This window comes from Hordeum vulgare, chromosome 2H (assembly GCF_904849725.1).
Source record: "Hordeum vulgare subsp. vulgare chromosome 2H, MorexV3_pseudomolecules_assembly, whole genome shotgun sequence".
NCBI lineage: Eukaryota > Viridiplantae > Streptophyta > Magnoliopsida > Poales > Poaceae > Hordeum > Hordeum vulgare.
This window is the reverse complement of record NC_058519.1, coordinates 567730044-567747532: the sequence shown is the minus strand read 5'-3', so window position 1 is coordinate 567747532 and position 17489 is coordinate 567730044. Positions and strand designations below refer to the sequence as shown.

The following is a 17489-nucleotide window of genomic DNA, read 5'->3' as shown; positions in this document are numbered from 1 at the left end:
CCGACCGCCACACAAAGGATGACAATCAATAGACTAATCATGCTCAGACTTCATCACATAGCGGTTCACTATACGTGCATGCTACAGGAATCACTAACTTCAACACAAGTATTTCTAGATCCACAACACCTTACTAGCATAACTTCAATATTACCATAACCACAACTCAAAACTAGTTGAGATGAATCAAACTTCTCTAACTATTCAATGCACATGAAGGTGGAAGTTTTCGTATCCCTTTGGATAACTACCCCTTTGAGACTAATTTCATAGCATAGATCAACTACCAAGCCACGCACCACCGTGCTCTAAAAGATATAAGTAAAGCACATAGAGCAAAATCAACTAGCTCAAAAGATATAAGTGAAGCACATGTGAGCTGAATTGTCTAACCAAAGGATATAATTGAAGCTCGACAAAATCACGGTGAGTGCATGTCTCTCTCTATCTAGGTGTGCAGAAAGCATGATTGTGACACAAAAAAAATAAAAGACTCCTATGATACAAGACGCTCCAAGCAAAACACATAACATGTGGTGAATAAAAATATAGCCCCAAGTAACATTACCGATGGATTGAAGACGAAAGAGGGGATGCCTTCCCGGGGCATCCCCAAGCTTAGGCTTTTACGACATCCTTGAATCTCTTGGGGTGCCTTGGGCATCCCCAAGCTTGAGCTCTTGCCACTCTTTATCTTTTTGTCCATAAGAACTTCACCCAAAACTTGAAAACTTCACAACACGAAACTTAAACAGAAACTCGTAATAACATTAGTATAAGAAAGCAAACCACCACTTCCTTAGGTACTGTAGCAAACTTGAATTCTACTTATGCTGATGTTGGGTTACTGTATTTTCAATATTCCATGGCTAATACTCCCCGATATTATCCATAGTTTCATCAAAATAAGCAACCAACACAACAAAAACAGAATCTGTTAACAGCAGACCAGTCTGTAGAAATCTGTATAGTTCGTATACTTCTGGTACTTCAAAAATTCTAACACATTACGAAAGTCTGAAGAATTTGCGTATAAATCAGCAGCAAAAAGAATCAACTCAAAATCTCTTACAGAAAAAAAATGAAAATTCTTTTCGTGAGCAGAAAGTTTCTGTCTTTTCCAGCATGACCAAACGATCATCCCCAAGACTAATCATAACGGTTTTGCTTGGCACAAACGCAAAAAGAAACACAAAAAACACAATCATAACAGAATTACGAAAGTGTAAAAAACACAAAACATAAATAAAAAGGATAGATTCGTTGGGTTGCCTCCCAACAAGCGCTATTGTTTAACGCCCTTAGCTAGGCATTGAAAATTCAATGATGCTCACAAAGAAGACAAGAATTGAAGCACAACGAGAGCATCATAAAACATGTGAAAATCACATCTAAGTCTAACATACTTCCTATGCATAGGCATTTTATAGGGAAACAAATTGGCAAGACAACCAATAGTTACCAAATGCAAGGAAGAAGAAAGAGCAAATAGCAATCTCAACATAACGAGAGGTAATTTGGTAACATGAAAGTTTCTACCATAATATTTTCCTCTCTCATAGAAATTACATGTGGGATCATATTCAAATTCAACAATATAGCTATCCCATAGGATATTCTTTTCATGATCCACATGCATGCAAAGTTGACGCTCTTCAAAAATAGTGGGATTATCATCAACCAAAGTCATGACTTCTCCAAACCCACTTTCAATAATATTGCAAATATCATATTCATCATGAGGTTTAAACAAATTTTCAAGATCATAAGAAAGATCATCACCCCAATCATGATTATTGCAACAAGTAGTGGTCATAGCAAAACTAGCATCCCCAAGCTTAGGGTTTTGCATATTTTTAGCATGATTGTCACTAATAGAATTTATAGTGAAACCATTGCAATCATGCTTTTCATTCAAGGAGCCCTCGTGAATCACTTCACGAATTTCTTCATCACGATTTTCAGATTCACGCATCTCAAGCAAAACTCCATAGAGAAAGTCAAGTGCACTCAACTCACTAGCAATTGGTTCCACATAAGTGGATCTATTAAAGAGATTAGCAAGTGGGTGAGGATCCATATCACTAGATTTTCAGCAAGCGAAGATGCAAGCATATTGAAGGCACATGACAACACAAGCAAACGGAAAGCAAGCGAGAGAAAAGGGCGAACGAAAAAGGCAAACGAAAAAGGTAAATTGGTGAAGTGGGGGAGAGGAAAACGAGAGACAACTGGCAAAAAAGGTAAATGCAAGAGATGAGTTTGTGAGACCTACTTGGATAGATCTTGATCTCTCCTTCCCCGGCAACGGCGCCAGAAATTCTTCTTGCTACTGCGACAACAGACCTTCCCTGGTACGGCGCCAGGAATCCTGCTGCTCCGGCTACGCCTTTAGGGACTTCCTTGGAAAATATGCAAAGGATTCCCCCATGGCCTTGGAGCCTTGCGTTGGTGTTCCCTCGAAGCGAAAAGGGTGATGTAGCACAGCGGCGGTAAGTATTTCCCTCAGTTTTGAGAACCAAGGTATCGATCCAGTGAAGGAGTATCACAAGTCCCTACACAAACACAAAGAGCTTCCTCCCAACGCTATGAAGGGGTTGTCAATCCCTTATAGATTGTTTGCCAAGTGAGAACTGAAAGCAACAAAGTAACAAAGCAAAGTAAAAGCGAAAGTGGAAAAGATGGGTGTGAATAGACCCGGGGGCCGTAGTATTCACTAGTGGCTTCTCTCATGAAAGAAAGTAGACGGTGGGTGAACAAATTACTGTCGAGCAATTTATAGAACCGCGTAAAGTCGTGACGATATCTATGGCAATGATTATATCTATAGGCATCACGTCCAAAACAAGTAGACCGATACTTTCTTCATCTACTACTATTACTCCACACGTCGACCGCTATCCAGCATGCATCTAGTGTATTAAGTCCAAAAGAACAGAGTAACGCCTTAAGCAAGATGACATAATGTAGATGGACAATCTCATATCTACGACAGAGCCCACCATGTTATCCTTGATGGCAACTACATGATGTGTGCCTTGCTGCCCCTACTGTCACTGGGAAAGGTCACCACACGGTAAGAACCCAAAACCAAGCACTTCTCCCATTGCAAGAATCATAGGTCTAGTTGGCCAAACAAAACCCAAGACTCGGAGAGACTTACAAGGATATCAAATCATCCAAATAAGAAATCAGCAAAGACTCAAATATAATTCATAGATAATCTGATCACAAATTCACAATTCATCGGATCTCGACAAACACACCGCCAAAGAGGATTACATTGGATAGATCTGCATGAAGATCATGGAGAACTTTGTATTGAAGATCCAAGAGGGAGAAGAAGCCATCTAGCTACTAACTATGGACCCGTAGGTCTGAAGTGAATTACTCACGAGTCATTGGAGGGGCGATGATGTTGATGAAGAAGCCCTCCAACTCCAAAGTCCCCTCCGACAGGGCACCGGGAAGGGTCGCCAGATGAGATCTTGCGGAAATGGAAGCTTGCGGCGGTGGAAAAGTGTTTTCGTGGACGCCCTGATTTTTTCTGGATTTTTAGGGAATTTATAGGCCAAAGACCCAGGGCAGGGGAGCGCCAGGGGGGCCACAAGCTTGGTTGCCGTGGCCTCCCCCCTGGCCACGGCAACAGGGCTTGTGGGCTCCCCGTGGGCCCACTTGCTTGGCCCTCAAGCCTCCCGATCTTCTTCCATTCTGGAAAAAATCATTTTGGGGATTTTATTCCGTTTGACTCCGTTCCAAAATCAGATCTGGAAAGAGTCAAAAACATAGAAAAAACAAGAACTGGCGCTTGGCACTGAGTTAATAAGTTAGTCCCAAAAAAGATATAAAAGGTAAACAAAACATCCAAAGTTGACAAGATAACAACGTGAAACCATAAAAAATTATAGATACGTTTGAGACGTATCAAACGGGTTATCGCAGCACAATGTGGGTAAGTATTTTCCTCAATTATGAAACCAAGGTTTATCGAACCAATAGGAATATCAACCACAACGGTCTTCAGCGACTGCACACAAAAGAACAAACAACTTGCACCCAACGCGGGCAAGAAGGTTGTCAATCATCTTGTCTTGTTATTTGCAAGCAATTGTGGTGTGTAGATAATTGTACGTAGCAAGTTAAAATAAAAGGACTAGACTATGTAGCGGCGCCGCACGTTAGTCTTGTCGTGCTGCGGTTGTAGGAAGCCCAACATGCATACGCGAGAACTGTATGCATGCATGCATGCATGCGGTAGTAACCGGTCTAAACAAGAAAACACTATTATGATTATGCATGCACGTCGCTATCGCGGGTTATTAAAAGGATGGACTCAACAGCGCCTCGCATGCACATGCATCTAAAAATAGACGTAAGGATTCTCTCCAATGCTTGAAATTCAAAAAGCTTTATCTTTAAAATCGTTAATTCAATCAATGATCTATTTTCACCGTTGGCTTTGTCGCGACAAGACCTTCGAAACTAGATCCCATGTCGACATGTTTCGACAAACTTTTTTTCCTTCCGTAATTACCACATTGTTCCACTCACTTGCTATATTATGAACCACTTACTTTCCCAATAAAAATAACTTAATTTCCATCTTTTTTTATGTCGTTTCGTGCAAAGATTGTCGATGCTTATAAATGCAGTCCCCAAAATGTTTTGATGTGCTTGTCATTTTTATTCTACTAAGTTCTCATGTGGTCTCATAAAGCTTGTAGGTGCTTATAAAATCACAGTTGCCACATATATTTTTTTTGCTTGTTATTTTAATCCTACATCGTTATCAATACAACTTGTCAGTCATTGTAAATATGACAAGTTGGTATATTTTAAATTGGCAAACACAACCAACAACATGCTTTTATATCATGTATAATGAAATCTGTTACAAGTCTTTTGTACGAAACAACATTAAAAAGTGACAATCAAGTTATTTTTTTAGGCAAGTAAGTGGTTAATAATATGGCAGGTGGGTCAAAAAATGTGGCAAGTATGAACGGAAAAAAAAGTTGACGAAACATATCGACATGGGATCTAGTTTCGAAGAACTCGTCGCGAGAAGGCCAATGATGAAAACGGATCATCGATTGAATTAACAGTTTTGTAGATAAAACTTTTTGAATTTCAAGCATCAAAAGAAATTGCACGTTGTCTGTAGCATGCAAAACTCTTTCCCTTCCTTAATCTAACGGTCCCACAAGATATGCTTAGATTAGACGGATGGGTCTGCCCGCCGCACGGCAAAGCATCTGTGGGCACGCTCCCAATTAGATTTTTCCAAAATAAAAACAAGTAAATAGAAACAAGTCATTGAATGTTTTATCAACATGTTGTGAAAGACTTGGCGGCCATAGTTTTTCCTAATGGCATCTCTCATGAAAAATAGTATACGATGGGTAAACAAATTATTGTTGGGCAATTGATAGAAATCAGATAGTTATGTGATATTCGCGACAATGATCATGTGTATATAGACATCACGTCCATAAATAAATAGGCCGAATCATGTCTGCACCTATTACTATTACTCCACTCAACAACGGTATTCAGCATGCATCTTTATGCAAAATAGAGTAATGCATGGAGAACAATGACATGATGTAGACAAAGTAAACTCAATCAATATGAATAAACCTCATCATTTTATCCTTAATAGCAGCAACACAAAGACGCATCTTGTTCCCTTCTGTCACTGTTAGTAAATTATAAATTCGTCAAATTGAACCTACCACACCGCACCTCTTTCATCGAAGAAATATCTATCTAGTTGACCAAACTATTTCAATAGATCGAAGAAATTACGAAGCTATCATAATCATGCATATAAGAATCATATAAGTATTCAGAGAAGATTCAAATATTTATCATGAATAATCTGAACATAAACCCATAATTCATCAGATCGCAATAAACGCACCGCACAAAAGAAATTACATCAATTAGGTGAAAGAGAAGACGCGATAATCCACATCAATCAACAGAATATATACTCATATTGCTAATACAACTTGTCTTGGTCTCGATATTAAAAAACAACAGGCAGCCCAAACATCTCTTTGACTTATACTTGGCCAAACACATCGTACTCATATAGGAGTCGAGGACATGACTCCACACCTAGATGTTGATGGCCATCTATGTTTACTAACTTGGCTACACGTATTGCTCTAAGACATTATACACTGTAATATGATAAAATTTCGTAATTCGCAAGACTATGCCGTCACAAATCACAAGCTCAAACCAAGTGTCCTTTCTCCTGCAGCACACACTTCTTTCCTTTTCGTTCCCGCCGTAGGTTGCGGGGCTGACATCATACAGCTTACCGTGTAATTGTAGTAGGGCGGTATGCAAGACCTCCATGCGAGCGCCTCAAATTTCCCTTTGGGCAATGCACCACCACGTCCCAAGATGATTTCCTGGACACTGATCTTGGGGACTTGCTCACTCGAGTCTGACTGGTAATGGCTGGATATCAAGAAATATTCGCAGCTCCTCCCCAACCTCCAATAATACCGCTGTCCATCTTCGCACATAAGGTGATGTGCGTTTCTATATGCTCTCACGCTCCCAAGGACTGCACGCCAGAAGCTGGGACTGAAGTTATCTCGCAGTAACCTGGCAACCATATGCCCACCCATCAGACACTGTCTATGCTCCGAAGCGATCTCCATGGCCATCACCGCCATGCTTGGGTGCTCATCAGGATCCATGCTTCCGAACGCGAGCGACTTGAAGAAATACCAATAGGCTTCTCGAGGGACACGGCCCAATCGAAGCGCTTCCGTCGTTCCCAGATCCACTATTCTTTCTGACCGACTGGTGACTATAATTTTACTCCCACCGCACGGTGCCATGCGGGTGACGCAAGATTTCAGACTTCTCCATGATCTCTCGTTGATGTCCTTGGAGGTTTCGACAATGACGAGAAACCTGCTGTGAGATTGAGTGTAGTGATTCTGATGTCTGACTTTGAAGTTGCCGCTCCCTCTCAAGTCGATCACTCGTTCATCCTCGAGGCTGCCTTCTGGAAAGAAGAGGATCATCGAGAAGTGACTGCGCACATTATCATCCCTACAGACGTGCTCAACAAGAGTGGTTTTGCCTGATCGTAGTGGACCAACGATCGGAAGTACAGCCAAGATCGGAGTAGCAGCAGGATGGAGCAAGAAATCCAGGACCTGTTCCCGTTCAGTTTGGCGACCAAACATGCAGTTCTCCAAGAGCAAATATGCGGCGTATGGTTGTCGCAGTACCGGAGGATACGTCTCCAAGAAGAAAAGAAACTCCTTCATACCTGCATCCATGGTGTCTTCAAGAGAAGAAACCAACCGGTGCAGCTCTTCTCGTATGCTGTTGTTTGCACCAAACATTAAGGCTGCTGCTGCTTCTCTGTTGCTGCTGCTACCACCGCCACCGGCACCACCGGAGAATCGAAGCCGTTTGGCCAGACTACTGGATTCAGACAGCAGAGCAGAAGTCAGTGAGTGGCTCACCTCCACCTCGACTTCATGGGCAGCTTGGAATCTCAAGGCGTCAAGAATGTAGTGGCCTGTGTACATTCCTTGCCTCAGTGTCTTGAGCTGACGGAGCATCCCCTGGTTGGTGATGCGCCGCCCATCAGCCTCCTCGACGACGGTGTCCATTCTCTGAACGACGCGCTGCAGCCTCTGGAGAATCATGTCGATGCCAGGCTGCTGCCGGAAGTACTTGCTGATCACGAACGATGCCAACCTGCTGACGAGATCTCCTGTGATTGCAGAGACGAGGATATCCATTGTTATGTGTGAGCCCCCTCGACTCGAGCACCAGGTGGTAGATGGAAGATGGCGGGGTAAACAGCAACGAGTGCTAACTGGGTGGTGTTCGATCTAGACTCAAGACTCAAGACTCGGAGAGGCTTCTGGATTGAAGATTTGAAGGTGACTGCTTGACTGGTGACTGCAATTTGTGGAGCACAATGCTGGATGAATCAACACGCTATAAGACGTGTGGAATTTAATTATCGCTAGTTTGACTGATTCTTGGCTAAATAACAGGTGGCATTAATTTCTTTTCTTTTCTGTATTTGTATTCATTGCAGAAAAATATACCCTGAATCTGACATGACAGAAAAATACCCTGAATGTACGATAATCCACTTCTGAGCCCAGGCTCATCTACACCCGCGCTGAAGAAAAAATCAAAACAAATACTAGAAAAAGTCAATAAAATATATTTTTTGCATAGTAAATAATTTGATGCATGAGGTCCTCTTCAATTTTTAAATCATTTGGACATCTGACCAGCTCTAGGCAAAATAGACAAATTCAGGAATCTACAAAAAGTTTACTCTTCATGTATTGTTGTGACTCAATTTATCTTTTTTGCTGAGAGCTGATCAGATATTCAAATGATGTGAAAATTAGAGCGGAACTCACGCTAGAACTTTTCTACCACGAGAATATTTTTGGGGATTTTTGAAATTGTTTTGTGATTTTTTTTATCATGTGCAGATGAGTCTGGACACCGTAACGCTGCACACCCTGAATCTAATATTATTTTATTTTACTTTGTTTGAAGGCGGAAGCTTTTAGTTACTACTCGCTCCATTCCTAAATATAAGTTTTTTAGAGATTTCAATAAAGACTAAATACGGAATCAAATGAGTGAATCTATACTTTAAAATATGCGCATAGCCTTCACAAAGTAGTGGCCGCCGTTGCGCCAACCTTGCTTGAACACGGAATCAACCAAATCCGGACCAAGAATAGATGATGACTCGCTGGATCCGTAGACCACCGAGAATACTTGGCTACCTGCTCCTCGACGCTGCTCGTGGATGCGTTGTCGATGTGGGAGAAGAGTAGAAGCACTTTATTCCAAGGACGCGACGTCGTCCTCATCACCAAAATGACGCCCCAGGGACAAACATGGCTAACCCTTCTAACCAGCGGGAGCAGAATCGACGGGGTCCCCACCCCCACCCGTCGCCAGAGAGGCAGACGGAGGAGGTGAGGACCAGCAACATCGGCAATGGAGAAAGGGGGCAGAAACATCGCCTGCAAATCACCTGGAACCCTCTAGGAGTGAAGCGGTTTCCTTGGTTGGATCATTTGCTTACACTTACCGCCACGGTCACAGTTACGTACCGGGCAGCAGGCGCCATGGCCTGCATTAGAACTTCCGCCGACACCCCCCCCCCCACACACACATGTTACGTTTTACCCCTTGGAAGATCTTCTCTAGATCTGCCACCAACTACCACTACATCATATCACACCGATGCACAAAAGGAAAGGAATCCTCTTACTAGTATCATTCCAACACTACTAGAAAAAAGCTTATACACAGAGACTTATCAGTAGCGTTTGTTAAAACAAAGCGCTACTGCTATGTTACAGTAGCGCGGGACGAAGCAGCACGCTACTGCTACCCAAATAGCAGTAGCGCATCCCTCATAAAACACTCTGCTACTATGACTGTTCTAACCGTTGCTGCCACGCTTGGTAGCGCCCTTCTAGAAACCGTGCTACTGCTAATAAAATAGTAGCAGCGCGTTTTAAGGCGACAGTGCTGCAACTAACAAAAGGAAAAGAAAAGAAAAAAGGAAAGGAAAAAAAGAAAACGAAAAATAAAGAAAACGAAAAAATGAAAGCAATAGCAGGAGCGCGTTTTGACGAAAGCGCTATAGCTACTTTAGCTATAGCACATTTTCACTAACAAGCGCTATAGCTAACTTATCTATAGCAGCAACGCGTTCTTTCAAAAAACGCTATAGCTAAGTAGCTATAGCGCTTGTTGTGTAAAAGCGCTACTACTAAGTTTGACTTGCCCCTGAGCGGGCGTCCCTCCTTCCCCCAATTCCCCATTCTTCTCGCATCTCCTCAACCTTTCCCTCGCCGCCCCTGCTCCCTTGTCGCCGCTGCCTCCGTAGCTGTCACCAGGACCAACATCGGAGCCCCGCGCCATCGGCGCCACCGGACCCACGCGCCCCCGGATCCACCCTCGTCCGCTCCTCACCGCCCCTGCATCCCTCGATGCCCCTACCTCCCTCGTCGTCACCGGAGCCGCCATAGACACTACCGGAGCCACCCTCGATGCCCTTCGCGCCACCGTCTCCCCTGAGCGCCTCCCCACAACCGTTCCCCCGAGCCACCCTCAATACCCTCCTCTCTCTAAGACCCACCCCTCCTCTCTAGGTTAATTAACTTAGGTGAGTTTAGTTATGAACCCTAGGAATTAGCTAGGTTAAGTACGTTAACTAGGTAGGTTAAGTAACTAAGTGAACTCGCAAGGTTAATTTGGTTAACTAACTAGGTTAACTAGCCAGGTTAATTTGGTTAACTAACTAGGTGCTACTAGTAGTATATATAGTGGTACTAGTAGATGTTAATTAGTTTAGGGCAGTAGTGGTACTACTAGATGTTAATTAGATGTTTTTTAGTTAGGGAAGTAGGATTTTACTAGGTTAATTAGGTAAAGTTAAATGAATGAAATTAGTAGTTAACTGAATTTTTAGTACAAATGTGTATATGCTTAAGTACTTAACAAAATATTATTTTTAGGACAAACTTGTATATGCTTAAGTAGTTAACTAAATATATTATAGGGTTGTATATATAGTTGCTTAAGTACTTGTATACTTGTTCTGCACCCAATGTATGCTTAAGTAGTTGTATAATTCCTAGTGTCGTGGGTATAAGTCTGACAGTAGATGTGTAGGGTACGAAAGGATGGGCAGAGACTTAGCTACGGTGAGGATGTATGAGTTCAGGCCCCTCTACGGTGGAGGTAAAAGCCCTACGTCTCAGTGCTCTTGGGACCTTAGTGTCGAGTGGAATATAGGATTACAGTAAATGCCAACCCATGCACCAGTGGGGAAGGGCGGCTTATATAGAGTGCGCTGCCCTTCATAATGGCCCGGTGGACAGGGGTGGAATAGTGGTGAATAAATGCCTACGTTACAGGTAACGTACGCCTTAAATGTTAATAATGGTGTATGAAAACGTATGACCGTTGCCCTCCTGGGAGGTTACGATGTACAAAGTGGAATTCAGTCGGTACGTCAAATACGCTCCGAGTGCTCGTCACCGACTAGATGATGGGGGAGTCCTTAGTTCAGTCGGAACTGTCTAAGGGCCTTGTCCTCAATGAAGGGTAGTCCTTGGGTAGGACCTATAGGGCAGGCCTATGACCCTACCCTGGGACTATAACCCCATCATTAGTCCCCGAATGGATCGGGGTTGGAACGATGAAGTGATGCCTAGAGTATGGATCCGACTGGTATGGATGTGACTTTGGCGTTGTTTGCCTCGATCCATTTTATCCTTTCAACCAGTGATCCGAGTGAATATACCCGTGAAACGAACCGTCAGGGACCGAGTTCTTCCGCGGAATCTTTCGATGTGACCGGTCAAACTGACCGCGGCGGATTTTCCGGGATCCTCAAATTTCGGTTGCCGCGCGCTCAGCGGGGATGACGACATCGCCATCGAGTAGGTTTTTCCGCCTCGATTACCGTGCCTTTATCTTCTCCACTAACATCGCAGCAGCCGGTCGGGGGGATAAGATTTCGGGGCCACCTGTTAGTGACTCAGTCGGAAGCTTATTTAAGCCCCTCCGGCGGGGATTTCTTGTTGCGCTGCTCATCTTCCTCGCATTAACCTTGCTCCTCCCACAGCTTCCTGCGGGCCCCAAGCCTCCTCCTTCCTCTCCTCCTCTACAGATCTGTTGCCTTCACCATGACGAAGGGGCAGACCAGCAAACTCGAAGCGTAGAAGAAGAAGAAGAAGGGGGCGACCCCTACTCAGTGGGGACAGCGGGCACTGCCGGCGGGTTGGATCCAGGGGGATTTCCTCCCCTCCACGGTGATGGAGGACGACTTGCTGGAGCTGGTGGAGCACGGCATGATCGTCGACAAGTCATGGAGGCTGCCGGAGGGCGAGACGGAGCCGGCGCCAAAGGAGGGGGAGCGCGTTCTGCTGCTCAGCCATGTGTTCAGGGGCTTCTCCTTGCGTGCCCACCCCTTCTTCCGGGGTATCATGACTTACTTCGGGGCGCAGCACCATCATTTTCCTTCGAATGCAATAGCCCACCTTGCTGCATTCGTTACCCTTTGCGAGTGCTTCATTGGGTGTCCCCCCCCCACTGGGGGCTCTTTAAGTACGTCTTCTCCGCTAGATCCCAAACCGTCAAAAAGCTTAGCCAGTCGGACGATAAGACCCATCTCCTCCAGCTCTGCGGGGGTTTAGGATTCTAGAAGAAAACAAAGAGTAGCTACCCCTCTCTCCAGTTGTCCGAGTCAGTTAGGAACTGGCAGTCGACTTGGTTCTATTGCTAGGACATTGCTTGTCCGAATGCTTCGAGTGGGTTGCCACCTTTTAGCCTAGACCGTCCAGCCCCTCCCAGGCAGCTCGCGCTCTCAAAGGGGGAAAAGATCTAGATCCAGCCTTTGGTCGACGCGCTGATAGCCGTCGTCCGCAAGGGAGTCACCGACACAGACTTGCTGGAGACTTTTCTGGGTCGGCGCATCCAGCTGCTGCAAGCCCGACACCACGCCATGTGGCACTACGCGGGGCCTTTGGATTCCACTCGGACTCATCCAGAGTGCGTGACCGGGGAGACTGTGATAGCATGGGTCCGCGGCATCACAGGCGCATGCGACAACCCCCAAGGAGCCCGGCGGGTGAAGCCCTTCCGCGCCGATAATCCTCCTCCGAATGAGGTGGGCACATCTTGTCGAGTGCTTTCAATCTTCTTAGATTTATCGCTTTTCTTGTCCCGCCGCCTGACGTTGCCGACTTTGTTTTGTGCAGGAGTGGACCAACTGGTATTCTGCCGTCTCGTACAAGAATCCAGCCGAGGAAGAGGAGGGCAGCCAGGATGGCAGCGTGGATAGTGCCGAGTACGTCTCCGACAGTGGGGAGATGGAGGAGGAGATGGAAGAGGAGGAGGAGGAGGTTGGGGAGCAGAGCTCGCCACCTCCACCATCAGAGCATCGAACTAAGCGCCGTCACGATCCCGCGGCTCCGTCGGCTCCTCTAGCGGCCCCGAGTGCTCCGCCAGCCCCTCCCGTGGCTCCGAGTGCTCGGAGTATGAAGAGGACCAGGGACGCTGCTGCCGAGCCCACAGACCAGGCGTCCAAGGTGGCCAAACCTAGTGGGCCCAAGCCTTGGAAAGCTTTGCCTCGGATGAGGATCACTGTTCCAGTCGCCTCAGCGTAAGTGACTTGTTCTCCCATCTTCTTTCAGTGTCTGATTAAACTCATGCTTATCCGTCGAGTGGATTTCACCCAACAGGGCTGCTACTTCCGCCACCTCTCTGCCGTGCGAGGACGATGATCCTATGGACACGGATAACGCCGCCACGTCCCAGCAAGGTACGTTGCCACGACTCCGAGAGTTTGCATTATTGTTTCGCGAGTGCTGTCTTTAATCTTGCCCCTTTTTCTGTAATTTCATGTTGTTCAGTCGGGCTTCCTTCGGAGGTGATCCATCTGGAGGATGATGACCAAAGGGGATCAGGGCCAGCTTTGGCGCCTATCCTTGAGGTTGTCCCATCTGCTGCTGCAACCACCATGAACGTGTCGCCGACTGAGACGGTACCGCCGACTGAGACGGCGCTCCTCGCGGTGGAACCGACTGGAGCGGAGCTCGGGATGCCCAAGGAGTCTTCTGTCGCGCCGGGTCCGTCAACCGTTCAATATGACGCCCGACACCTCCCGGAAGACCAGGTAGGGGCCGCCAAGGACGCCATGGTGCAGGTGGAGCTGATGGTGGGTGACGCCAAGGGAGCGTATGACTCCATCGCGTCTTTGTACAAGAAAAGCTTGGAACTCCGGGACGATATCCGAGTAAGTGCGCTAGTAAGTGTTTACTTTCCTCTTGTCTTGTTACCCACTGGGGGTTTAAGTGATAGTCGGATATAGTAGGATTATTTTGCCGTGGGTTCACTCCGAGTGAACCCAGTGGGTGTAGTCCCAGAGACTTCTGTCGAGTGCTTGCACCGGCAGTTGTCTTTATATGTATTTCCTGTGATCTGAACAGATCAGAGCTGATCTGCCCGAATAGTACCAGTGGGGGCAATCGGAGTGCACCCACTGGGTGTAGTCCCCGAGAGTAGTGTTACTCAGGTCGGGTAATAGCATTCTCATAGATTTGTCTGTTTGTCATGGAGCTCAATAGGGCCGACCTGTTCGAGCTTCATGCCAGTGGGGTCACTCTTAGTGAACCCACTGGGTGTAGTCCCCGAGACCACTGTCGATTGCTTGCATCGGCAGGGGTCTGTAGAACTTTGATTGTTTTGTCATATGTGTCGATACTTTTTCCTTGTTGAATGTATCTGATCTTCCCTTTGTGCTTATTTGGCAGAAGACTTGCGAAATGGGATCCGCGTACAATGCTCTGAAGGCTGAGAAGATTCAGCTTGCTGCGGACTTGGAGGCGTCTGTGAATGACCTGGCTGGTGTGAAGGAGGCTCTTGCTGACCGAGAGAAGTCTTTGGAGGAGTCTCGGGAGACGAACAAGGCATTGGTAGCCGAAATTGAAAAATTGAAGAGTCAAAGAACCGAACGGATGGGCCAGCTGAAGTTGATGAACACTCGGTGCATGGCGCAGGAGAAGTACGTCAGCGACTGGGCAAGGAAGATGGTTGCACTGCTTGGTGGTAAGTTTTTGCCGAGTGCTTCTTGACTTTGGAGTTCATTCTGCGCTTACTTTCTGCTTGTCTTTTCTTTGCAGACTTTTGTCGGGACGCTGAGGCTGAAGCAGCCGACATTGAACGGTCGGTTGTTCCGAGCGTTCCACTCGGCGACGAAGCCAACCGGGACTTGCTCCGAGAGCATATTCTCCTTAGCAGAGTGGGACCTTTCATTAGCCGCCTGAGAGAATTCATCGGCCGGATCGACAAGGAGTTGTGGCCCGAAGACGATTCCCGGCAAGAAATAGATGGGTTGATGACTCGACTGGGGGATGTCCCGAGCAGAGTGCAGGCATGGAAGAAGTCTGCCGCTCGTTGTGGTGCGGACGTGGCTCTATCTCTGGTCCGAATGCACTGCAAGGAAGCTCGCGAAGAAAAGTTGAAGACGTTGCAGGTCGCCAACACCAAGAAGCTTCGATTCAAAGATTTCATGGAGAGCTTCGTCGACACAGCCACTCGCATCGCAGACGGGATCGACCTTGGCACCTTTCTGGAGCCTGCCAGTCCCGGTGACGCTTGAAAAACTTTATGGTGAACGCACATTTACCTCGGTTTGCCGAGTGGTATCTGTATCAAACTTTGGCCACTGCTGTTGGCCGTCACATTCGTGGTTCCAACTTTGAATTCGAATCGAATATTTCGCTCTTCTTTCACTAAATTTTTTTTAAACACGATTTTGGCTCGTGGTTTTTGTTTGGCGTTTCTTGGAGAAGTCGATGACAAACATGCGGAGCATGTAGTTGTCAGTTATCTTCACATCCACATGAGCCTACAGAAGGGTCTGCCAAGCCTCCGAGTGGATCTCGAGAATACAGTCGGAGGAAATTTGTACTTAGTGCACACTTGGAGTGAGTTTGTACTAAGGCGACTTTGGGTCGCAGCTAAGTCTCCGAGCGCGATTGTAAGCTTGCACTCGGAGCGATTCGTTACTCATGTAGTTGTCTATTGTCTTCACATCCACATGAGCCTCAATGAGGGTCTGCTAAGCCTCCGAGTGGATCTCGAGAATACACTCGGAGGAAGCCTTTCACTTAGGCGACTCTGCATCACAGCTAAGTCCCCGAGTGCGGCTTTTCGTGCGCACTCGGAGCGAGTTGTTACTCATGTAGTTGTCAGTTGTCTTCACATACACATGAGCCTCAATGAGGGTCTGCTAAGCCTCCGAGTGGATCTCGAGAATACACTCAGAGGAAGCTTTTCACTTAGGCGACTCTGGATCGCAGCTAAGTCCCCGAGTGCGGCTTTTAGTGCACACTCGGAGCGAGTTTGTACTTAGGCGATTCTGGGTCGCAGCTAAGTCCCCGAGTGCGGGTTTTAGTGCGCACTCGGAGCGAGTTTGTACTTAGGAGACTCTGGGTCGCAGCTAAGTCCCCGAGTGCGACTTTTAGTGCGCACTCGGAGCGAGTTTGTACTTAGGCGACTCTGGGTCGCAGCTAAGTCCCCGAGTGCGACTTTTAGTGCGCACTCTGAGCGAGTTTGTACTTAGGCGATTCTGGGTCGCAGCTAAGTCCCCGAGTGCGGGTTTTAGTGCGCACTCAGAGCGAGTTTGTACTTAGGCGACTCTGGGTCGCAGCTAAGTCCCCGAGTGCGACTTTTAGCGCGCACTCGGAGCGAGTTTGTACTTAGGCGACTCTGGGTCGCAGCTAAGTCCCCGAGTGCGACTTTTAGTGCGCACTTGGAGCGAGTTTGTACTTAGGCGATTCTGGGTCACAGCTAAGTCCCCGAGTGCGGGTTTTAGTGCGCACTCGGAGCGAGTTTGTACTTAGGCGACTCTGGGTCGCAGCTAAGTCCCCGAGTGCGACTTTTAGTGCGCACTCGGAGCGAGTTTGTACTTAGGCGACTCTGGGTCGCAGCTAAGTCCCCGAGTGCGACTTTTAGTGCGCACTCGGAGCGAGTTTGTACTTAGGCGATTCTGGGTCGCAGCTAAGTCCCCGAGTGCGGGTTTTAGTGCGCACTCGGAGCGAGTTTGTACTTAGGCGACTCTGGGTCGCAGCTAAGTCCCCGAGTGCGACTTTTAGTGCGCACTTGGAACGAGTTTGTACTTAGGCGACTCTGGGTCGCAGCTAAGTCCCCGAGTGCGACTTTTAGTGCGCACTCAGAGCGAGTTTGTACTTAGGCGATTCTGGGTCGCAGCTAAGTCCCCGAGTGCGGGTTTTAGTGTGCACTCGGAGCGAGTTTGTACTTAGGCGACTCTGGGTCGTAGCTAAGTCCCCGAGTGCGAATTTTAGTGCGCACTCGGAGCGAGTTTGTACTTAGGCGATTCTGGGTCGCAGCTAAGTCCCCGAGTGCGGGTTTTAGTGCGCACTCGGAGTGAGTTTGTACTTAGGCGACTCTGGGTCACAGCTAAGTCCCCGAGTGCGACTTTTAGTGCGCACTCGGAGCGAGTTTGTACTTAGGCGACTCTGGGTCGCAGCTAAACCCCGAGTGTGACTTTTAGTGCGCACTCGGAGCAAGTTTGTACTTAGGCGACTCTGGGTCGCAGCTATGTCCCTGAGTGCTACTTTTAGTGCGCACTCGGAGCGAGTTTGTACTTAGGCGACTCTCGGTCGCAGCTAAGTCCCCGAGTGCGACTTTTACTGCGCACTCAGAGCGAATTTTTTAGACCGGAGTCTGCAAACGCGGAAGAATTTTGAACCTGCAAGAATCAATCTGCTTTGTATTACTTCAATGATACTTGTTCTTTACATTGTCCCCGTCGACGGTCATGTGTAGAAGCGCTTCAGGAGATCTCCGTTCCATGCTCGCGGCTCGTCCGTTCCCCTGTCGAGGTTGTAAAGTCGATATGCCCCATTGTTCAGCACCTT

At 47.0% G+C, this 17489-nt stretch overlaps 1 protein-coding gene across 1 annotated transcript; it reads right to left on the bottom strand.

The window, feature by feature from the left end:
- Window positions 1–5967: 5967 nt before the first annotated feature.
- On the bottom strand, window positions 5968–7964 carry LOC123430570. Its single transcript, XM_045114428.1, has one exon. The coding sequence runs from the start codon at window positions 7782–7784 to the stop codon at window positions 6237–6239; it is 1548 nt and encodes a 515-aa protein (XP_044970363.1). The 5' UTR covers window positions 7785–7964; the 3' UTR covers window positions 5968–6236.
- Between the last annotated feature and the right edge of the window lie 9525 nt (window positions 7965–17489).

Bases quoted from the DNA above. Each gene is read 5' to 3' on its own strand.
- LOC123430570 (XM_045114428.1), bottom strand. From the start codon at position 7,784: ATGGATATCCTCGTCTCTGCAATCACAGGAGATCTCGTCAGCAGGTTG.